Here is a 25,633-nt window from a genome sequence, read left to right as displayed (position 1 = left end):
TGTACTTGCTGCTAGAGTTGAGGTGCCAATTTGCGAATTATGCGGCCGTTTTCTCGAAGCATCCTCTTCCTTCTGGGAGTCCGGGAAGGAAAAATATAATTTGACCAGGGATTCGAGGCTTTGACATTTCCGACGACTTATGCGTGCAATGTGTCGCATAGCCTGAGTGCAATGCCTCACGCGGGAAATGCAAATCTTTTCGTCATTAGCAACAAACGAATCATTTATGCACGGATGGCCTTGGCTTGGCGGAGGAGATTGCAGTTGCTAGTTAGCCTATTTTCCCCCCTCCCTCCCTCCTGGTTATGGACTCCTTTATTTTCTGAGGGAGAGAGAGACACACGCGTTTTTATTAAGCGTCTTGCTGGCACTGCTTCGAGCCAACGACTTGGCTGGCAAGTCCGAGCATAAATTTTGACGAGTGAGGATGGAGGGGGTGTGCAAATCAAAGCGGAGGGTCCCCATTTGAAAGGAAGAGGAGGCTAGGGTTCACCCATATGCGTGTGCAACAGGCTTGCTTCCCTGTATTAATCCCCCGACCGAACCTCTTAGTGTACGTTGTAGGGCAGATTTGCTTTTTTGGCGGCCAGACAGCGCGCGTTGCTTCCTATTCTTGCTTTTTCTTTTTGCCGTTGTTAGCCTTTGTATCCGTTGGATTTTCCACTTGTAAATTATCATCATTAAATCATTTGTTAGCCTTGCTTCCATAATAATTATAATAAATGTTTTACCGTGGATGATTACAGCGTTTGAAATAGGCCTAACGTATGTAACCTAATTAGCGCGGTGTAAGTGGCTTGCAAATGCATTTACAGATAATGAAATTATTGTCATTATTATTAGTATATTGTTATTATTATTATAGCAGTCCGGCAGACGAAAAAAAGACTTTTTTAACGCCGTTTCCTAATCGTAGAAGTACACTTTTGCAAACCTTGGTTGTCTTTTGCGTTATAGAGAAAAATCTCCAACTTTGGACATAATCATGATGTGAATTATGTCCGTTATTATTTTTGTATGTTTTTTTCATTATGGGGAATGAACAAAAGTCTTCAAGCAAAGAATCCAGAAGGACGTCAAGTTGCAAGCAATTCACCGACAAACAGTATGCCCAGATATGAAGCAAAGTGAAAAGAGAACCGGAGAGAACATGAAATCAACAAGGTAGCCAACATACGGGTAATTATAGCAGTCGGCTATGTGAGTCAGAAACACTGAGATAATAAAAGCCCCTGCCCTTATTAATTAGCATCCCAGCCTCCATAAAACGTATGGAAATCAGCGTCAATAACGCTGCCAGGAGAGCAGTTCCACTACTTGGCAGAGGAGGGATTGAAACACACACATTATATATATATATATATATATATATATATATATATATATATATATATATATATATATATATATTATTTTTTTTTCCTTGAAAGCTGCTGTTGCTGGGTTGACTGGTAGGCTGTAGATAAGGATCTCCACGAACCTTGCAGACGCACTCTATCACAGAGTCACAGCACGTTTAGAAGTAGTCTTAATTTAGACATGTTTAGGTGTAGCCTGTTAGGGTAGACGACACATTGAGGAGTAGTCTGGTAATGTAGACAACACTGGTAGTAGTGCATTGACTTGGAACATAATAGGATTCTCTCTCTCTCTCTCTCTCTCTCTCTCTCTCTCTCTCTCTCTCTCTCTCTCTCGTAAGCGTGCATGCGCTGTAATGGTCTGTTGGTGTTTTTTTTTTTTTTCTCTTTTTCTTGAAGCCTGTAGCAATGACCTACGACACCTTCAGTATTATTGTCGGAAAGGCCGTCAGCAATCCGGAATATGTAATTTACATCTTGTTTTTGTTACTCGATAAAAAAAAAAAACGAGTATTGCGCAGTATAGGTACGAATTTTATCTCGGTGTTCGTCCATTATGTATCTTATATTCCTCTTTGGTCATAGAATTGTGTTCAATGTGGTGACATCTTTACCCAAAAAAATGTTTGTTACAACTTTATTGCATAAACACATACACACTAATTACAGTGTATATATATATATATATATATATATATATATATATATATATATATATATGTGTGTGTGTGTGTGTGTGTGTGTGTGTGTGTGTGTGTAATGTGTGTGTGAAGTGAACACATGGAAACTCCATGTGTGTGTGCGCGCGCGCTCGCTCAATAAGAAGGTATGGTTGTTTAGGCCTATAAGTTATATTCGAAATCTATCATCACATTTTCTCCGCCACATCCTTAAATAAACCAGTTGTTTTTCATACAACAGCGGTGGCGGCAATCTACACGCATCAAAATATCACAAATTATAGAATTATGGAGTGAATAAAGGATGACAGCTTCACATCTTTCCATTTGTCCCGAGTTCTTGATGAGGAGAAAATTATTGTATGTTTCTTCCACACAATCTCTCCCTCTCGTGCCATTTTTTTTCTCTCTCTCTCTCTCTCTCTCTCATCTCTTTGTTATGGTTCTCCACCTCCCGCGCTACCCCCCCTCCTCTTGTCCTTACTACCGCCTGCGGGTGGGTGGTAGCCCTCTCCCCCAGGTCCTCCCCCCCTCCCCCTCCCTGCAGCTGTGTCATACTGGCCACCCGGACGCGGAATTTAACAGCCGTTTTATTTGTTTCTTTGCTCGTTAAATCCGGGGGCCTAAAATGGCATTCGTGATTTGCTTTTTATTTCACGAATTACTACTGGTGCTGTCATTATCATTATCTTTTGCTATTACTGGTATCATTGTGAATGTTTTTGTTTATTGAAGTTAGTCAGAATTATATGTTATTGCTGTTGTATTTTTTTTTTTACAGCCGCTTTCATTCTCACTACATTTGTGGTTTTCACTTGATGCTGTTATTAATATTATTTCCCATTTAGAGAGCATATAATTTTATTATTTAATAGTTAAATTGTATACTGCTATGATATACTTAGGCCATTGCTCCTTAATACCTGATTTGGTTTTTTTTTCCCTTTTATTGTATTTTTGATAAACTGTAATGACGCTTCAGGAGGTTACTCCAAAGTATTATAAAGAAATCGTAACACACTATTAAGATTTCATATTTTATCAGGAATAAAACTAGAGATACAGTAGTCTATTTAATTACAAAATGGTCATGATTCCTATTGATATTTTTTTGTAATTTGGAGACACTTATTTTCAGGCGTTAATAAGTTTATTTGTTTTTTGTGGCTACAATATCATATACAGAACGCAAAAAGTCAGCCAATCAAGACGAATTAAGCACTCCATCATAAAATTATATAAAATTATAACATTTTATTCATTTTTATATTGTTGCCACAGGTTATGGCAATTCGGGAAAGAAGAAAGAGATGCGTTTTGTTAGAATTTTAAGTAACAATAAAGTTCTTGTTTGTTTACGTGGCACCTTGAATTATGATCGTTTGGCATCAACAGTATGATTATGAAGACTCTCTCTCTCTCTCTCTCTCTCTCTCTCTCTCTCTCTCTCTCTCAGTGTGTGAGGCGTTTTCTTGTCATTGGCATTCTTGATTCTTTCCTCTTACTGCTCAGTTTAACATAACTTTGAAGCTTGGCATTTCTTAATGTGGTAGAGACACTGGCATTGAGGGCTGCAAATTAAATAATTTAATAGAATTATATATATATATATATATATATATATATATATATATATATATATATATATATATATATATATATATATATATATACACCCAATGATGAACTTTACGGAGGATAATAAATAAATGAAATTATTTAATGTAATTAAATACATTTATTAAATACTTTGCTGAACTGTTCCCTTTTGCGGATCAGACAACTTCTCGTGTAGAAAAAAATGAAGTAACAGTAGATAACCAACACACACACACACACACACACAAAAACACAAACACACACACACACACACAAAAACACAAACACACACACACACAAATGTAAGAAAACGAAGGCAGCAGCGAAAAGCAGAGATGGCGAAATTGGAAGAGGGGTTGGGGGGTGGGGGGGGGGTTACTTTAAAGCACTTGATCCTGACAAGGGTTTCTCCATAGTGGCTATGAACTCATGATCTTGACCAGCGTTGGGTTCGTGTGTGTGTGATTGTGGCGAGGCTTTTGTTGTTATGGTACCTTTTTCTTTTTCTCTTTTTTTTTTTGTGGGTCTGGTCCAGAGCACGTACCATGAAAGTATAGTACCAGTGTGTTTTTGTTTGTATATATATATATATGTGTGTGTGTGGTTTATAGGACCCATATGAAAACAAAATTGAGACATGGAACACACACATGCATGCATACACACACACAATATAAAACAAATATATATATATATATATATATATATATATATATATATATATATATATATATATATATATATATATATATATATATATATATATATATATATATGTGTGAGAGACCAACCCCAAATTTCTTCTGGCGTTGAGAAATCAATACTTTTGTTGAGGATACTGCACTCTTTTTTTTTTTCATTTTGTGCTGATAGTTTCTCTCTCTCTCTCTCTCTCTCTCTCTCTCTCTCTCTCTCTCTCTCTCTCTCTCTCTCTCTCTCTCTCTCGTTTGCTGCGAGTAGCACAACTGCTGGTAGTCCTGCCTTAGGTATTCACCATATTCTTTGTAGACGAGAAATGTATTTGTTTCCCAAATTTCACTATTAGCCTCACATTTTTCAATAAAGCCTTTTAGGCTACTGTAACGAGCCAGGGCTGTTGCACCGACGCATGCGCGTTACTTATCCCGTGTATAGCGCCAACACAATCACAGTCGTGGTGTTTTATTACAACGTTACTACATTACGGTCACCGTGCTAGTGTTATGATATATCTAGTATTACTGTCGGTGTTTTATTGGTTGTTAAGAGAGAGAGAGAGAGAGAGAGAGAGAGAGAGAGAGAGAGAGAGAGAGAGAGAGATCAAGTTACCAGTTTTATTTTGCTAAGGTTGGAGAGGTGACATCATGGACTGATGTCTGAGTTGAAAAGTGATTGGTTATATACCAACTTGGGCTGAGAGGTGGGAGGGAGGGGTGGGTGGGGTGGGGGGTTTGTTGGCACTAGTTATTGAAGAGAGGATCACGTATACTGGCTTTATTGCTTTGTGAAAAAGAGCTGTGTTCAGATTTCTTATGTGTGTGAGCTTTGACCTTTTTTTTTTTTTTTAGATATATCGTTTCTGTTATATATATTTTTTCAGCATATTGTTCTTACCTGCTACCTGTTTTTGCCGATTTTGTCTTCTTATATTTATAATTCTTATGTTAGATTTTAAAGCGTAGTTTTCTTTGTGCCTGTAACTTGCCTGTAACTTGTAGGTATCCAAAAAGTTACATGATCATATTTTGAAGAATATATTTCCTTCTGCCTGTAAGTTGTAGGCATCAAAAAAAGTTAAATGGTCATATTTTGAAAAATGTATTTCCTTCTGCCTGTAAATTGTAGGCATCTGAAAAAGTATGTTTTGAAGAATGTATTTCCTTCTGCCTGTAAATTGTAGACATCTGAAAAAGTTATATGATCGTATATTGAAGAATGTATTTCCTTCTGCCTGTAGGTTTTAGGCATCAAAAACAGTTACACGAGTATATGTTAATGCATAGTTTTCCTTCTGCCTGTAAGTTGTAGGCATGTATGAGAGTTATGTGATTATATTTTGAAGCGTAGTTTTCCTTGTGTCTGAAATTTGTAGGAAAAAAAGTTAAGTATATATTAGTTTTACCAGACCACTGAGCTGATTAACAGCTTTCCTAGGGCTGGCCCGAAGGATTAGACTTATTTAACGGGACCTACAGCTTATTGTGGAATCCGAACCCTATTATAGCGAGAAATTAATTTCTATCACCAGAAATAAATTCCTCTAACTCTTCATTAGCCGGCCGGAGAGTCGAGCTCAGGCCCAGCGAGTGCATCTGTAAAAATTTATATAATTGTATATTTTGAAGCATAGTTTTCTTTCTGCCTGTTAAGTTGTAGGAGGCATCTAAAAGAGTTATGTGAATTATCGCGTAGTTCCTTCTGCGGGTTTTTTTACTGCTGCGTATTCAGTCACGTTCAGAGTTTTTCAAGAAACCCACGAACTCTCATATCAGCTCTTCCTGAAGTACGTTGATTAAATACCAATTATTGCCTAGCGTATTTTTATTGTTTATAGTTCGGATGTTTACAATACTTCGTTATAATAATTACAGTCATTTGTCACTGAAATAAGTAAGTCTATAATCTTTTATATCGCCAAAAAGCATAAAAGACTTTTTAAGAGAATTTTAGTATATTAACTGCTTATAAGTACTAATATACACTAAATCTTTTACCCACATGAACTTATCACTTTGATTAAAAGGGAAATAACCGAGGTATGATGAATTTACGGAAATTCCCTTGATTAAGTGTGAATCTGATAAGGGCTATCGCCGTCTTTAATCGCAGCCAGTAGATACTAGAAGTCACTGATGCCTGGCACTGTTTTTTTATTAATTTTTTTTGTGATGGTTGTATTTATTAACAGTTTAATTATGTCTGAGTAAATGAAAGTGAACTTAGTAGTTTTATGTATTTGTATATTGGTGAGAGAGAGAGAGAGAGAGAGAGAGAGAGAGAGAGAGAGAGAGAGAGAGAGAGATACACGAATATATGTGTGTGTGTTATATAAAACTGCCCATATTCACTTTGCCCGTAGCATGATTTGCATCTTCGATTGACCCATTTCCTTGTTTACAGTGCAATAACGATTATGATTGTTAAAATAATAGTATTTCTAGTGGTAACAGCAATATTAGTAGTTGTTGTAGTGATGATAATTGACGTTATGCGGATACAAACCTCGAAAATTGTCGTGAAAATGTACATTTTTCCGTCCAAGATTATCAGTTGAATTTGAACCAATTTTAGCGTCTTTTACGAATGAATACTCTCTCTCTCTCTCTCTCTCTCTCTCTCTCTCTCTCTCTCTCTCTCTCTCTCTCTGTGTGTGTGTGTGTGTGTATGCTTATGCAAATGCATGCTTACCAGATCTTTTAACTTCTACGCCTACACTATATATGTCACCCCCTTTTGTCCGCATAAAAGAGGGGAAAAAGGATTGTTCCCTATAGACATACCACCTCTCTCTCTCTCTCTCTCTCTCTCTCTCTCTCTCTCTCTCTCTCTCTCTCTCTCCAGAGGGGTTGATGGACGAGGAAAACAAGGGGATACGATACCGTAAAATTATATGTAACATGGTGTCGACTTGGTAACGCGGGCATTAGACACGGTTGGAGCTCTCTCTCTCTCTCTCTCTCTCTCTCTCTCTCTCTCTCTCTCTCTCTCTCTCTCTCTCTCTCTCTCGGTCTGTATTCCTCGCAGTTACTTTCAAGTGTTTAGAAATTGAACGTAAAGGTTAATATCATGCAGGGACGTAAATGTTTTTGTTACAAATTGTGAAGCGTCATAGGCGTTTTTTTTTGTGTTATTTGGAGAGACTGATGCCACTGTAGTAAATTTCAAATTTTGTTTTTGTTGTTCCAAGGAAGCCAATATAAATGTTACCATATCCAGTTTTGCTCCACTTACCTAACAGTTCTTAGTAGATTATATGCATTTCTCTGGTCATTTTTTCATAATATGCCTGTAATGGTATGATAGAATGAGTGTCACTTTACTCCGTTAATATTCATAATAATGAGAAGGATGCCTAATTAAGCGGCGGTATTGTACTGTTTAAACGTCATATTTTCCATATGCATTTTTATGCACTTCTTTCAGTAAAAATAACAATCAGTGAAATTTCAGTAAAAATCAACAATATTTTGAGAGAACAAGCCTCGCAAATAATCGCCGAAGTCTGAACATCAAGTTGTGAGGCAAATGTGGAACAGAACGGCGTTTGTCTGATATATTTTCTCTCTCTCTCTCTCTCTCTCTCTCTCTCTCTCTCTCTCTCTCTCTCTTCCTGTCTCGGGGGAATGTAATTCAGAGCGGTTGTGGTTCTCTGGATTTTTGAAATGCGTTTCAGTGATCTGTTTTTGCGGATTTTCCCGAAGATTGGGCCTTTCGTATGAACATGCTAACTGGGGCGTGTTTTTTTTTCTTCTTTTTTTTTGGCTTACTCATTCGAGTATCTGCGTGTTTTTGAATTAGTTTTGTGTAATTGTTTTTCAGTTATATTGACGTGTGTGTGTGTGTGTGTGTTAAGGACATATATTGATTAACGCTTGATTACTCCATATTGTAGTTTTTTTTTTTTTTTTCTTTTTTTTTTATCAAATATCTGCTGAGTGTCCTTTGGAATGGGAAATGAAGACTTTATTGCAATTTTCTGCTCAGTTTATAATATTATATATATATATATATATATATATATATATATATATATATATATATATATATATATATATATATATATGTCTATATGTGTATGTATGTATGTATGTATGTATGTATGTATGTATGTATATATAAAGACATTGCTGGAATTTTAGTTCATATATATATATATATATATATATATATATATATATATATATATATATATATATATATATGTGTGTGTGTGTGTGTAATATATTATATATATATATATTCTATATATATATATATATATATATATGAAATATATTACAATATATATATATATATATATATATATATATATATATATATATATATATATATATATATATATGAAATATTATAATATATAGTTATGTCAGGCACAGCTAACACTGCGCATCTGTGAACCTACGAGAGGAGGCCAGCAGTCAGCAGGAGAGCATTTCAGGGAATAGCTGAGGCCGAGCTGTTTTTATCCAGTTCCACTTCTTGTCCGGGGATATATTTCACCCAACGTAAACTCGGGCGTAAACGTAGTTGTTGTTATTGTTTATTCAGGAAGTCTCTTTCATGCTCGTGTAAGGGAACAACAGGAGCTGCTGCTGCTGCTGCTGTGGCTGTGGGAGGCCGCCGAGGAAGAGGAGGAGGAGGCAGGAGGAAGGAAGGAAGAAAGGCCAGGAGTTGAGCTACTATTTTCAGTCTCTCTCTCTCTCTCTCTCTCTCTCTCTCTCTCTCTCTCTCTCTCTCTCATATACAGTCATACAAGTACACGTAACAGCTAAAACAATAAATTTCTCTCTCTCATACACAATCATACAAGTCCACGTAATAGCTAAAACGATAAATTTCATCTCTCTCTCTCTCTCTCTCTCTCTCTCTCTCTCTCTCTCTCTCTCTCTCTCTCTCTCTGACATTCAGGTGCACGTGACAACTAAAACAGTAACGATAATTTTCTCTCTCTCTCTCTCTCTCTCTCTCTCTCTCTCTCTCTCTCTCTCTCTCTCTCTCTCTCTAGCAGTCAGACGTGTACATGTAACAGCTGGATAAATTTTTCTCTCTCTCTCTCTCTCTCTCTCTCTCTCTCTCTCTCTCTCTCTCTCTCTCTCTCAATACTTGCACATCATCGGCACACACACACACACAACAAAAAATGTCAATAGTATTAGTAAAATTGTTAGTGATATTAGGAAAGGGAATACCGAGAAGTTCAAGTAAAAATTAAATGTCTCTGTAGTGAGAGAGAGAGAGAGAGAGAGAGAGAGAGAGAGAGAGAGAGGGAGACTGCGTGTGTGTCTTGTCTTATGAATAATGATGGAGCCCCGATTACGTCGACCTCTCTGTAACAGTAATGTTTGGTTCTGTTGCTCGTGCCGTTCACAAGGCTATTCGGTTATTATTGGCGGAAAGTTTGCGCATTGGAAAGAACATTTTTTTTTTTTACGCATCTGAGTAATTTTTTTTATTTGTAAGTGCCACAAATTGATTTTTTTTCATATATAAGTAATAAATTGGATTTTTTTATTCAGTTTTAAAATTGTCATTTTTATCAACTGGAAGCGTCATCTTATACAGTATATATATATATATATATATATATATATATATATATATATATATATATATATATATGTGTGTGTGTGTATATATATATAGTGTGTGTGTGTGTGTGTGCATTGCTTTTATTTATATGTTCATCGTTCCATGTTTTCGTGATTCAATGTATATATATATATATATATATATATATATATATATATATATATATATATATATATACTTATTATATATATTGTATATATATATTGTATATATATACATAAAAATATGATTCAGTCACGAGGAAATTGAAACCAATATCGTTCTCTTTTACCTGAAATTGCAATAAAGTAAAGGCAAAATCATGCACTTTGCTGTTGAAATTTCTTCGTGGCCATGCAAAAAATTGAAATAGATAAGTTCTGACCGAATTCATCAAGAGGAGTAATAAATGTTGGTAGAACTATATATAATTACACATATCCTAGGGTGATAGATAGATGGTGTATACGAATAAACAGACAGTGGAACAAATAATAGCACGTGACAGGAGAAAGAGCCTTAACCTGAATTGTGATCGAGGTGATCACTCCATTATCAAATCTTCTTTTTATTTTTCATGCAGGTTGGCTCACACCTTTGCTGTTAATCTCTGATAAACTACCTGTTTAGAACTTGTTAAATTCTTAAAACCCATTGAGCTACTTTTTAAAATCGTATACTTTTTAAAATGTATACGATTAGGTAGTTCTTCCGAGATGGTAGATCATGATTATATACTCCTTGGCTGATGTTTATAATTTTTTTTTTCTTTTTTGTAAAACTGCTTCGGTCACGTTTCTTTCCAACCCATTAATAGAATAAACCAGATTTTTAGCACCTGCGTAGTTGATTGCATGACTATTTCACTAGCATGAACGAAAATGGAACTGTTTTCCTGTGTTTATAGTGTACATTTTTTGTTTTATTGTTTTCCAGTCATAATTATATATATATATATATATATATATATATATATATATATATATATATATATATATACATACATATCAAACATTAGCTGCAAATGTTTAATGTTTGTGATATATATACATATAAAAGTGCTAGTAGATTCTACATATATATATATATATATATATATATATATATATATATATATATATATATTATATATATATATATATATATGTATATATATATATATATATATACACGCACACACACACACACATATATATATATATATATATATATATATACTATATATATACTCTATATATAATATATATACACATATATATATATATATATATATATATACATATATATATATATATATATATATATATATATATATATATTATATATATATATATATGTATATATACATGAAACGTGTCTAAAACCCCGTGATAGGAAACGAATGATCCTTCAGCACGGCTCTATCCATCAATTTCCAGCGCTTCATTGACCTTTTAAATGCCGGTCATAACTCTACCTTTTCAGCGGTATTGTTGCATTCTGGGGAGTGCTCTTTTGCAGGCATTTTTATTTTCTGCATATGTCACGTAGTATAGCCACGGCTTTACGTACCAAATTAAGACCGATTGATTCGCCATTGTTTCTGTCAACGATGTTTCTCTCTCTCTCTCTCTCTCTCTCTCTCTCTCTCTCTCTCTCTCTCTCTCTCTCTCTCTCTCTCTGGTCGGTTGTGTCTTGTTTCCCATCACCTTTTATGATGTCCCCTTTTTTTTTTTTCTTGTCACCTGTGCTGACAGTGTTTGACTTCATCCGCCCAGATTTAGGAAATGTGTCAGTTGTTGCACAGAGGTTTCGTGTTGCCCCTAAGTAAGTCTTGGGAAATAAGTGTTGTATTTTATGACATCCATTATAATAATTTTAATATGTCCTTTTTTATGTCACCTGTCTGACAGTTCGTTTAACTTCATCCGATCCGTCCAGATTTGGGAAATATGTCAGTTGTTGCACAGAGGTTTCTTGTAACCCCTAAGTAATTTTTGGGGAGCAAGTATTGCATTTTATCACGAATCATCTGTGTTTATGACGTTCATTATTATAATTTTAATATGTCCCTTTTTTTTTCCTTGTCAGGGGTGACAGTTAGACTCCATACGTCCAGATTTAGGAAACGTGTCAGTTATTGCACGGAAATTTCGTGTAACCCTAAGTAATCCTTAATATAGCACTTAATATAGAATTTAGGCCAAAGACCAAGCACTGGGACCTATGATGTCAATCAGCGCTGGAACAGAAATTGACAGTAAAGGGTTTGAAAGATGTAACAGGAGGAAAACCTCAAAGCAGTTGCACTATGAATCAATTGTTAGGAGGTGGAAAGCAAGATGGAAGAAAGAGAATACGAAAGGAGGTACAGGAAAAGGAACGAAAGGGGTTGGAGCAAGGGGCCGAAGGCACGTTGCAAAGAACCTAAAGGAATGCCTACGGTGCACCGCATCTGGTGCACTGACGGCACTACCCCTCCTACGGGGTAAGGGTTTTGCTAATTACACATCTGTGTAGTTCATAACATTTTCGACAACGTTTACATCATTCTGTCGCTTAGTATAGACACGTAATATGCTATATTCTGCGTTAGGTTCATTATATAAGGGATCCACAACAATCCCAGATTATATACCGATTGGAAATGTGTTTGCTCCTGGAGCTATGCCTATGCCGTAGCTGTATCCGAGATCCTATTGCTCAAGAGGATGACGACGGAGTCTATGGCGATGAAGAGGGGTAGTGGTGGGGGAGGGGGAGGAGTGGTGGTGGAGTGGAATGACGATGATGATGGTGTTGGAGAGTTCTGGATGTCGATGGGGGAGATGTAACAGGCTACTTGAGTAGTCGGTTTTGTTTTATGAGTTTGTCATCGTTTTCTTTTTTTTTGGGGGGTGACATCAGTCCTCGTTGTTTGTTAAATAGGCGAAGTGTAGTTTTCTTTGAGAGAGAGAGAGAGAGAGAGAGAGAGAGAGAGAGAGAGAGAGAGAGGTGAATTTGTTCCCTCAGACTGGACGAACAAAATTCACCTCCTCCCCGTTGTTTGTGAGGCGAAATGTATCTTTCTTTGAGAGAGAGAGAGAGAGGTGAATGTTGTTCGTCCAGACTGGACCCCCTTTTAATTCAGTCTGTTTAGTGTTTAGCTGATCTTGAATATTTAAAACTGTCCTGAAGGACTGTCGAGTGTTCAAAGTAGATGGGTGAAAAGGTTCCATTAGCATGAATATAAGTTACATCCATGAGGCCAGCAGTGCCTGCCAGCGTGAGGTTGTATTTTTTATATTTAAAAATAATATATATAACGAATGCCATGTAATAATTTCATTATCCAAGATTCCACATCCTGAGAGAGAGAGAGAGAGAGAGAGAGAGAGAGAGAGAGAGAGAGAAATTACGGCGCCTAGGCCCTCCCTTTCTTTTTACGATATTGACGGAATACGGATTACTTCCATGTGTTAATTTTTTCTTCCTAAGAAAGGAGAAGACATGTGTTAATTTTTTCCTTGTCTAAGAAAGAGAGAGAGAGAGAGGTTTACTTAGTCTGTTTTCACTTTTTTTTTCTTTGGTACCGAAGGAATACTGATTACTTACATGTGTTAATCTACATCTTGAAGAGAGAGAGATATGTATTTATTTTTTCTTGCTGAGAGAGAAATGTATTTTTCCCTGAAGAGAGAGAGAGAGAGAGCTGATGCCCTTGTTGGCCCTCTGCAGGGGTAAGACAAGCAGCGGGCTTGGTTTGATGCCAGTGGGATGGGTGGATTGGAGAGGAGGGGGGACGGTTTGGTTATAGGACGGGGGGATATGGTCATTCAGGGTTAATGAGTGTGGCAGTTGATGTGAAAATCTTACTTGGGGGAAGGTGGGGGGAGGCGGAGAGGAGACCAAGAGCGACGCTTTGACCTTGAAGACAGAAAGAGAGAGAGAGAGGACACATGTCTTGGCTGACACTGAGCAGTTGGATGTGTGGGTGGAAGATGCATAAGGTAACTAAGTATTTGTGTCTGAGTGCGTATGAGAGAGAGAGATGAGGGCTGTGAGAATGTACTAACCTTATAGTTTTGGAGTGTAATGTCAAGTAAGTTTTATATTTTCTTTATATGTACACACAATTCAGTTTATTTGTTGATTCATTTTTATTTACTTTATTTTCCCCCTTTTCTGTATAATGTCAGTGTACTTATTTTTTCCCCCTTTTCTGTATAATGTCAGTGTCAATATATAAACATTCTATTGTAGAAGCTTCTGATCGTAGTTCTCGTTGTATTCTACATAGTGAAATTAACGGAAACATCTGAATTGAACTAGATACAATTCCCTCACTGTCAGAGAGATTGCAGTTTATATTTAACTTTATTTCTTGTGTTCATGAGCTGTTGTTATGGCTTTCCCAGGAATAGAATCCATCAGGTGCGCGTAACAGCTGTTTGTGTATGTGTGTCACAAAAAAAAAAAAAAAAAAAAACACGACCTTGCAGGTGTTATGTAGGACCCCTCTTGGAATTCATAATTTTTCTTGGAATAACCTCTGAATCACTTTACCATTGTGTAGAAACATCTGTTTCGACATTCATCTGACAAATGTTATGTCAGTCAGAGAGGCAGGGCGCCTCAGGCGGTGTGTGGTGACGGTAATCAGCTTTCTGTGAATGGAAGCGAATGTGATGATTTTTTTATGGTTATTTCTTTTGTTATGAATGTTGTTTCTTGAATAATTTCATATGCCTTTTTTTCCTTGTGGTATAGAGCTCCTGTCCTTTTTTTAGGTACTGATGCCGCGGTGCGTCTATATGGTATGTAAACAAGTTGCTCTTAAAAATTCTGAAGTTGCTGATAATTGATAGTGAAGAAGTACATTTAATTTAATCAATTCTGTGCTTTAGGATTTGAATGGTTTGTTGAGCTGAATCCACAGTTATCGCAATTTATTTTTAGAAGGTTTAACATTTTATCGCGTATGTGACTGCCAAGGTTAGGTTGAAAGTATGTAGAAATAGTTTTTTGTATGAATATCTCTCTCTCTCTCTCTCTCTCTCTCTCTCTCTCTCTCTCTCTCTCTCTCTCTCTCTCTCTCTGTTGCTGCTGACCAATATGTCTTTCAAGTCTACAAACTACAGCTAAATAGAACAACTCAAGGCTGTATTATATAATTACAAACTAAAGAAGAACATTTGCATAACCTTCCCTATCATGCTGGACTGAAAGCGATAAAATTAAGTAACCATCAAGTGTAGACACGAAAGCTATATAATATCATACATATCCGGAATGAAATTGGGCTCTACTCCCGATTTACCGTCCCATTCATGAAAGCTGCAAATCTTCACCATTCAGTTCCTACGCAGTCGTAGCATGGGTGTTAAATGGTCTGTGGCCCAACCGTTACCATAGGTAATTCAATCGAGATTGCTCGTCATTCGTTATTTGCTCTCGTACTCTAACCTACAGCGTTCTGTTATTATTATTATTATTATCATTATTATTATTATTATTATTATTATTATTATTATTCAGAAGCTGTATTCTGTTCATATAGACCAAGCCCACAGGGGCCATTGACTTGAAATTCAAGCTCCAAAGAATATGGCGTTCATTTGAAAGAAGGAACAGAAGGCAATGGAAAATACAGAAAGATTAAAAAATAAATTAACGAATCAGTAAATAAACAGATAAAAATACAAATAAATTACTGAAATACAAGGAGATCTGTTTTAAGGTAGTAAAGCATTGCATCTTTGCTTGAATTTCAGCCATCATCAATCAACCACTGTACATATTTCAAAATGAATTAGACAAGTATTTACATATATATTGCTGGACGAACCAAAATTCGATACCATAGCTCTGGAAAAGGCACCTTGTTTCCTATTGCAGAGTGAGGTCGGACAATATATCTTTTCAACGAATATTACGAGTAATATTCTACAAAGGGGAAGAATCCGAACTTGGTAATTAACCCTCCCCCTGGGGAAGGGGAAGGTGTGGGGGGGGAGTTGAACCCACTGGACAAGTATTCTCCGTCAGTAGATAATCTATTTTCTGCGTGGCATAGAACAGTATTCTTAAATAGGGAGTTTCAAGCGAAATGTTGGCCAAGCAGCGTTGAGTTGAATTATATTTATCATTTCTCACGCAATAAGCTCTTAGTGTAATCGGGTGATGAACACCTGTTCTGGATACTCAGCGTTGTGGGAAAATGATTGATTCAAGAGTTTAAATGTAATCTTTTTCAAGTCCATTTCCTTCCTGGTGTTTTCATTTGGTTTTCGTGACGCATGTTTTCCAAAATGGGTTTTAATAAGTGTGTGTGTGCGTGTGTGGATGTATTTTTCGTTCCACACGATAAACAAAGAAAAGTGCTGTATTAGTTGTTATTCTTTCAGAATAGCTACAATATAGCTCTGGTCCTTTTTCAGTCATCTTATACTCACAAGTTTTTTGAATAATAATAAATATGAAAACAATTATTTATATTTCGGATTAAACACGTACGCATATTATTATTTCACGTTATAAACGGCAATTGTTGTCAAAGAAATAGAAATTGTTGTACCAGAAATCGCTCGTTATTATCTAGCCGTTATTTATCCTGGTTTGCTTCTTCCTTCGACCGACATATTTCCCGGTGTCGGGTTTTTAATAGATTGAGTAAAAAGAGCATTAGTGGAATCGACAAAGGGGGGCAAACTTCCGCTTCCCCCTCTTTTTTCCCCTTTCCCTTCATTTTGTCGTAAGATGAAAGATTATTACTCTCTCTCTCTCTCTCTCTCTCTCTCTCTCTCTCTCTCTCTCTCTCTCTCTCCTCCTCTCTCTCCGTGGAAATTCACTAGACTGGAAGACATATTTAATAAGAACATCTTCCACTTTTCACCACCATAGCGTCTACCTCACCCCCTCCCTCATTCTTCGTCTCCAAATTTACCTTCATTTTACATCATAATTTCAATTTTCATTTTTCCTTTTTATTATGAATATTTTTCTTCGTTCAGAGAAGATTTGGTTCTGTAAATCGTGAGAGTTGTGTTGTTTAAGTATTCGCAGACATTGACCTTTCTGTTTTTATATATTCGAAGACAGTGGCCTTCTGTTTTCAAGTGTTCGCAGATACTGACCTTATGTTTTTATGTTTTCGAAGACAATGGCCTTATGTTTCTAAGTGTTCGTAGACATTGACCTTATGTTTTCAGTATTCGAAGACACTTGCCTTTCTGTTTCTACGTATGCGAAGACACCGACTGACCTTTTGTTTTTTAAGTGTTCGAAGACACTGACTGACCTTGTGTTTTTAAGCATTCGGAGAAACTGATCTTGTTTTAAAGTATTCGAAGACACTGACCTTCTGTTTTTAAGTATTTGAAGACACTAACCTTATGTTTTTAAGTGCTTGAAGACACGGACCTCATGTTTTTACGCGTTCGAAGACACTGACCCTATTTTTTAAGTGTTCGAAGACACTGACCTTACGTTTTTACGTGTTCGAAGACACTGAACTTATGTTTTTAAGTATTCAAAGACTGACCTTCTGTTTTTAAGTATTCGAAGACACCGACCATATGTTTTTAAGTGTTCGAAGACACTGACCTTATGTTTTTAAGTGTTCGAAGACACTAACTGACCTTATGTTTATAAGTGGTCGAAGACAAGACACTGACCTTTGTTTTAAGTGTTTGGAGACACACAAGGTCACCGTACGTGACCTTAGTCCGGGAACAAATTTATGAATGTACACAGTGGTATAGCTGCGTGTGAAATTAATTTAAGAATATTGAAGGGGCCTAGGTGTGTGTGTGTGTGTGTGTATACGGTATGGAAACACTCCCGTATAAGCTACGCCAAGTTATACCGTGAATTCGAAGCATGATCCATTTATGGATAATCAAGTACGTGAATGTTTGTGTATGCGTACGTACCGTGGACTATTCGCATTCCAGTACGTAAGGATAATGTAAATGAAACCCCAAATCAAGTACTGGAAGCTCATAAAGGCGCGATGGACTCTGGAAACAGTAATTGTATTATGCAGCACTTGGCGGTAGAGACAGAGAAAAAGAGAATGAGATGAAGCCTAAGGTGGGGAGGGGTTTCCTGTCATGGCCTGGGGTTTAGGGGGCTAGGAAAGAAAGACTGGAGGGGGGATGGGAGGAGCAAAGTTTGGTGTGTGTGTGTGTGGTGGGGGGTGAGGGAAGGGAGGGTCAGGGTTATGGGAGGTCATGTGTAATCCCCTCCCAGGTCCACCTACACCCCTTTTTTCCCCTCTCCATTCACGGGACAAGAAGGAATCCCAAGAATTTAACCGATGCTCAATTTTTGGTTTCCTCGAAGAGAACGGTGGATGCGACGTGACGAGGGTGGAAGCGCTGGATCACTCTATGAGAGTTTTGGAGGAATAAAGGGAAAAACCTATAGCAGTCAACGGCTTTTACCTTAGATAAAAAGTAAGATTAAAAAAGCCTTCTAATCATATCTCTTGTTTTCTCTAATGTAGTTTTGATGTATATTAATTTTTTTGTTAATGACATAGACAACTTTCTCATTGTCTTATATTTAAGACTGTAACGCCAAAGTTTGTTTTGATGCCTGTGACCAGTTGTCCTCTCTCTCTCTCTCTCTCTCTCTCTCTCTCTCTCTCTCTCTCTCTCTCATTACGTTTCGTCTTATTACTTAATATGAGATTCCCCCCACCCCCCTTCACGTCATTGTTAATTGCTTGGGTCTTCGATCAAGTTAATGGTGAGTCGGAGGATAATTTCCCGGTGTAATTCGGCCTTTAGGGTTGGTGGGAGAGACGACGGGGTCGGCCCCTCCTCTCAGGGGGAGGGAGAATGTCGAAAAAGAGAGAGAGAGAGATAACAGAACTAAGGATGATAGATGGTGTCGTTGGAGAAAGAGTTTATGAGCCCCTTATGTCAGTTGGAAAAGGGGGGAATGGAGGATAGAAGGGGGGGAGTGGGGGGGACCGTGTGGAGGGTGCCCTAGACCGGATTGAAGAGGCGAAGGGCATCGGTTATGATAAAGAACGGGTGCCGGTCGAGCGCGAGAGGGTTTTGGATGTCAAGGGATGGGACTCGATGGCTGTATGAGTGTGCGAATGGCCGGCAATGGTGCTTGGCTTGTAGTCTGGGGACATTTTCTGCAGTTCTTTATGGTTTCTGTAACTCACGTTACAGGAAAAGTGGCTTTTGTGTACGTGTGTTGGATGTGGGAGATAATTTGCGTTTGGAACACCTCTGAAGGCATTCTTACTGATTCTGTCCTACAGCCAGATACAAAAGTAAATAATTCCCTACAGTCTTTGTGGTGCATCACTATATTGTGACCAGAAATAATGAGTAAAAAAGCCACAGTAGTGTAAATGAGAGACTATTTTTTTAACCTTTTTTCTATTTTGGAGAAATACAGTCTCCCATTTGCATTATTGTGGCGTTTTACTCAATCCCCTACATTGACTTTAATAAATTATGAGAGTTCGTTCTTGTTCTCGATTTCCTGGTTTCATTTTAATTGAAATTAAACGCGGTTTTCAATCATAACGAGGCACATTATAGAAGGTTGAAAGCTCCAGATGTTAGACATTGGCTGTAAAGTACATTATCTTCGCTTAGTATCTTTGATGTAACATGTCAAGAATATGAATAACATTTCACACTGAACAGAAAACGGTTCTGTGAAACCGTGTTGTTTTCATAATTTTATTTTTTAAAATATAAATTACTCTTAAAAATCTGCTTTTTATTTTTATTAAGTCTGTGTTGCTTGCGATTGTTATAACTCAGAAAGGACTGAATTGTGTTTTTTTTTTTTTTTCCATTTATATGGAGAAGGAGAGCTTTGGATGACAATTGCAGGAGAGAGAGAGTAATAAGCTCTGTATGGGATGCTATCCTTCCATCCTTCCTTGCCCTCCCCCGGCATTATCATCATCCTCCCCTTTTCTTCTTTATCATCCACCCCCATTATTGTTCTCCCTCCCTCTCTCTCTCTCTCTCTCGTACGACCGTATTTTTATTATACGACCTCTCTTCACTCTCCTCCGCACCTGGTCTTAATTATGGGGCTGTGTGCGCGCGCGCGTATCTTTTTCAGCGTTCGGTTTGATGATGCTCTGGTGAGGCTGCGAGGATTTCCTTCTTGCTTGTGGGTCATGCGTTGGAGAGGGGAGGGGTGTTCTTAGGAAGGGAAGGGGTGGGGAGGGGGCCACCTTAGATGGCAGAAACTCTCCCTCTTGTTATGGTAGGTTGTTTGGGACGAAGAAGAGGAAGAAGAAGGACTAGCGGCTGTGTGAGAGGTTTCCTAGAAGCGAGGAGTGAAGGATTTTTCGGAAAGACAGTGATGCAGTTCTCCTTTTTTTTTTTTTTTTTTTTTTGGTTTCTTTTGAGTGGTTTCTCTATTAAGTTTTCCTATTTCAGTTGACTCTCTCTCTCTCTCTCTCTCTCTCTCTCTCTCTCTCTCTCTCTCTCTCTCTCTCAACAGTGATGGATTTGTTTAAAATTTTGATTCAAATTTAACTTTTTTCCTAGTACAATTAATGCGATTTTTCAAAAAAATAATATGGGTAGAATCTCTCTCTCTCTCTCTCTCTCTCTCTCTCTCTCTCTCTCTCTCTCTCTCTCAGACTGATGGATTTGTTTAAAACTTTGCCTAGAGTTTTTTTTTCATATGACAACTTTCTTTTTCATCTTGGTATAATCAGAAGGAATTTTTAAAAATTTCCTGTTAGTAGACTCTCTCTCTCTCTCTCTCTCTCTCTCTCTCTCTCTCTCTCTCTCTCTCTCTCTCTCTCTCTCTCTACTGATGGATTTGTTTTAATCTTGGTATAATCAGATGGAATTTTTCAAAATTTCATTGGCATGATTCTCAAGATTCGTCGGATCTGGGTTAATATTAAATCCTCTACTCTCTCTCTCTCTCTCTCTCTCTCTCTCTCTCTCTCTCTCTCTCTCTCTCTCTCATGATATATATATATATATATATATATATATATATATATATATATATATATATATATATATATATATATATATATATATATATAATATATATATATAATTGGAAGACCGATGTCTTTTTTATTTTTACGTAAAAGCCCTAACATTCGTTACTCTCTCTCTCTCTCTCTCTCTCTCTCTCTCTCTCTCTCTCTCTCTCTCTCTCTCTCTCTCTCTCTCAATTTTAAGATCGATGTCTCTGTAAGATTGATGTCTTTTTTTTTTTTTTTCTTAAAGCCTAACGTTCGTTACTGTGGAGAGGGCACGCTAAGAAAGCTGCTCCGCACGAAATCTCACGACAAAGGGAGCTCCCGACTTCCTTAGGCCAAGAGGCGGTGCTCCCAAGGCTCACTTGACTCGAGGATGTGTGACTGGCTGCAAGCAGGCAAGCAAGCTTGATGCTCCTTCGTGGGTTTTGCTCTCCGGGAGAATTGCCACTGCTTGCTTCGGGCACGACCCTCCGCCACTTCACTTGACGAAGTCCTTTTACAACCTGTTGAGAGAGAGAGAGTCATAATTTTTCATCACATATCGTTATATTTGTCGGTTTTTCGTATTGGCATTAAGAATATGGGGGTACTTTTGGTTTCCTATGTAATAGAGACACCTTGCTTAGAGAGAGAGAGAGAGAGAAAATCATAATTATTCATCAGTGATATCGTTAAATTTGTCGGTTTTTTTGTAACTGTATGCAAAGTAATGGAATACTTTCGATTTTCTTCCTTAATAGGAAAACAGCTTGCTTTAATGTATGTCTATACACCTTAACGATTAAAAGCATTTTTCTGAAAACACTTAGGAAAGCAAGAGAGAGAGAGAGAGAGAGAGAGAGAGTTTTTACACACATACAAGCTGAAAACTCCCACCAGGGAAATAGCGTACAGCTGATTACTCTTTAACACCTAGGGCGTTCACTCACATTAGTTGTATCTTGAGAGAGAGAAAGAGAGAGAGCGAGAGCGTGTCAATCTGTCTCTCTTGCCTTGGGAGCGTTCTTTATGTTCGCTCGTCGTGGCCTCTTAATCCAGCAATATCAAGCGCGTTCTCCTCCCCCCCCCCCCCGCCCCCCCCGCTTTGTCAAGCCCCGCCTAAGCCACGTGGCCTTGCTTGTCTTTGCCGTTGTTTGTTCTTTCCTGTTGTTTGTCTTGATTGTTTGTTGATGGTGTTGAGTCGTTGCTGCTGCTGCTGCTGCTGCTCTCTCACTCACTCACTCACTCTATCTCCCTCTCTCCCTCTCTGCCCGTCTCAAACTACAAAGGCTCGTTGACAACTGGCTTCTCTTCATTCAGTGGCATTGACCACGTTCATATGATCTGTAACGGCGGATTCGTCTGTTTGGCTCGTGTTTGTTTTGCCGCAAGTCACCTCTTTTCTTTAAATCCAGATGTCTCGCTGAATTTTATTGCTTATCACCAACGCAATATTGCGGCGAAATCGTTTGTTTGTGACTCCGGTTCTTCAGAAATACTCTTAAGTTTGTGTGACCGCAGAATCGTTTGTTTAAACTAGGGTTCTTGAAGAAGTGCACTGTTTTGTGTCAGAGTAATGTTCTTTTGGTTAAACTCGCCGTGTGTCAGAAATATTTATTACCTTTGTGTCATAGCCAAATCGTTTGCTTAAAATTTAGAATCTAAAGAAGTGCTCTGAGTTTGTGTCATAGTGATATCTGTTGCTCAAACCCACCTCATTGAATTATAATTACGTTTGTGTCACCGCAAAACCGTTTGTTTAGAATTTAGTTTCTCCAGAAATACGCAAAGTTTGTGTCAGAGTAAAATCTTTTACTTAGATTTACCTGGTGTCATAATGGTAATTACGTTTGTGTCTAGCGACAACTTTACCAGATATTCACCTGGTGTCAGAATCACAGTTACGTTTGTGTCAGAGAAATATGTTTAGCTGAAACTCATCCGGTGGCAGAATCATAATTACGTTTGTGTCAGAGAAATATCTTTAGCTGAAACTCACCTGCATGGTGTCAGAATCATAATTACGTTTGTGTCAGAGCAATATCTTTAGCTGAAACTAACCTGGTGTCAGAATCATAATTACGTTTGTGTCACCGCCCAATCGTTTGTTTGAAGCTGGGTGATTACGTTAACTATATTGCGTTGGTGTCGGTGCAAAATCGTTCGTTTGGTCCCAGATGGCTCCAGATTTTGTGGCCGTGCATACGAAATGTGGTAGGATTCGTGTTCCCAAAGAACTGGCTTTAATTCTTGGCGGTTCTACAAATCATACCAACATGTCAGAATTGATGAGTTTGTGTGCAACCTTCCTTTCTACCAAAAAAAAAAAAAGAAAAGAAAAAACTCAAGTTGTTGTTACAAATAAAAAATTTATTTGAATTTGATGAGTTGATTGTCACAATTATATATAAAGTCAACGGGTTGATCAGTTCAATCTCTGGTTGCTATATTACGTCTGGTTGATAATCAATCTTTTATTATCACTGCAACGAAAATAATCAGGTGAATTGCGTTTTTTCAGTCAGTTTCGGGGGCCCGCTCCCCCCCCCCAATTACCGAACGAGACAGACCCCTCCCATTCCGTAAATAGATTTCCTGTTCCAATTGAATGATCGTCTGTGTGTCATGCATAACTCCGAGGGCTTAGCAGAAGGCGGATTTTCCCGACATCTTGTTTTTAACCTCTCAGCGGGGTTTGTGTTAATTGTATTTGTCTTTCGTAAAGTGATTTGTGTACTGGGGATTGTGTTTAAAGTTTTATATATATATATATATATATATATATATATATATATATATATATATATATGTATATATATATATATATATGTGTGTGTGTGTGTGTATATGTATACTTATATATATATATACTTATATATATATATATATATATATATATATATATTACATATATATAGTATAGCATACATGATTTCCACACCTATCCACCCCCATCCACCCTCAATTTTGGTGGTTCGTTGAATGCCTCTCCATATGTTTTTCCCTTCCTCTATTCCCTCCTCCCTCCCACTGAAAACCCCCCCCCCTCCTCCCCATTCCTCAAAAAATGGAATCTGTGTGACGGTATTAAGCTTTTATTAGTTGCCTTTCATTCGCCCCGTGCTGTCATCCACACAATGGGGATTTTCATTACTAGCATCCGACACGTGCAGAATAGGGAGAAGAGGGGGGGAGGGGAGCGTCGTGGGGAGGTAGGGGGAGGGGTGCCGTGGGGAGGGTGCCGGGGCGATTTTAATAACCATGTTGGTTGGGAGCTGGAGGAGAATAGAGAGAGAGAGAGAGAGAGAGAGTGGAGGAAGAGGACAGGAGTAGAGAATGAAATAGTGCAATAGGTAGACGATGGATGAGAGAGAGAGAGAGAGAGAGAGAGAGAGAGAGGGAGTAGAACCAGGATAAAGGCAATAGGCAAGAGACAAAGGTAACCCCGGGACAAGGCAGAGGAGAGAGAGAGAGAGTGAGAGAGAGAGAGAGCCAGAAAGGGCGTGGCACACATGCATACGAGGGGAAAGCAGACTTAACAAATGTACGGGAGAGCAGAAGAGAAGAGAAGAGAGGAGGAGGAGGAGGGGGAGGAGGAGGAGGAGGGAAATGACGCGTGATTGTGGTCGGGAGAGGAATGCAGATTGCCTGCCGCGTTATAAATACGCCAGGTGAAGTCGGTCGCTCGTAATTCGAAATGGATTCGAAGACAATAAAATGGATTATTTTAGGAGGAGGAGGAGGAGGAGGAGGACGGCGCGCCGATGATAATGAACAGGAACTGGCAGTGCGCGTTGTGTGACTCCGACTGCTAAAAGAGGAGTTCTTGCGGAAGAGAGTGATTATGGGAGATTGGTCTTGTTTACACTACAAGAATATCATACAAGACTGTTTACATTAATTAAATACTCTTGTATCGTTAAAGGACGGGTCTTGTTTGCCCTAGAAGAGAATCATACAAGAATGTTGATATTAATTAATTTAATGTTATTATTGTATAGTTGAAGGACGGGTCTTGCTTTGCGTTAGAAGAGTATCATACAAGAATATTTATATTAATTATATATTATTATTGTATCGTTGAAAGACGGATGTGGCTTGCATTAGAAGAGTATTATACAAGGATGTTTATATTATATTAATTAAATATGTCATTAATTAATTAGAAACATTCTTAGATATGCATAGGTATTAACGCACATTCAATCAGATTATTCAGCACCCGATCACCCGTGTAATTCTCCCTTTGAATAAACGATTCTCAAGAGAGACACACACACAGGGCGCATTAATAGATCAGCGTGAGATATAAAAGACCAGATATCATCTGAGTCACATGATTGACATTGATCGAGTTAAAAAAGAGAAGAATAAAGAGAGAGAGAGAAAACTTCCCCCGAGAGAAAACTTTCCGACAAAGATGAGGTGTTGCGCCAAGATCGGGATTTTAATTATCTTTTAAAGAGGGGAGAATGAATGAATGAAGAAGATGAAGAAGAAGGAAGGAAGGGTTTACCTTCTATGGAGACCGAGAGAAAGAACAACGTAGCATCATTCCTTTTTTTTTTTTTTATCTTGTTATTGGGACGAACGAATGTAAGCAAGGCTTTTGTACTTTCATTTGTAATTGCTAGAAATACTGAGAGAGAGAGAGAGAGAGAGAGAGAGAGAGAGAGAGAGAGAGTTACAAGGAGGTACAAGGATTAGGATGTCTCAAAGACTTGTTAGTCCATCCGAGGAGACATCATGTGCTCACTTATCTGTAGGAGCAGGTTTTACTATTCATTCACTGT

At 37.8% G+C, this 25,633-nt stretch overlaps 1 protein-coding gene across 12 annotated transcripts in view; it reads left to right on the top strand.

The window, feature by feature from the left end:
• Positions 1-25,633, top strand: part of scalloped (TEA domain transcription factor 1 homolog scalloped) — a 265,722-nt gene that overhangs the window by 166,538 nt on the left and 73,551 nt on the right. For 5 of the 12 annotated variants that reach the window (XM_067096655.1, XM_067096664.1, XM_067096658.1 and 2 more), the window contains one exon: positions 14,653-14,679. The exons of the other annotated variants lie outside the window; for them this stretch is intronic. In XM_067096655.1, the coding sequence (XP_066952756.1) occupies positions 14,653-14,679 (27 nt within the window). The remainder of the gene's footprint in view (positions 1-14,652; positions 14,680-25,633) is intronic. 12 annotated transcript variants of the gene reach the window in all.

This window comes from Macrobrachium rosenbergii, chromosome 53, assembly GCF_040412425.1.
Source record: "Macrobrachium rosenbergii isolate ZJJX-2024 chromosome 53, ASM4041242v1, whole genome shotgun sequence".
Classification (NCBI taxonomy): Eukaryota; Metazoa; Arthropoda; class Malacostraca; order Decapoda; family Palaemonidae; genus Macrobrachium; species Macrobrachium rosenbergii.
This window is presented reverse-complemented; position numbering and strand designations above follow the sequence as displayed.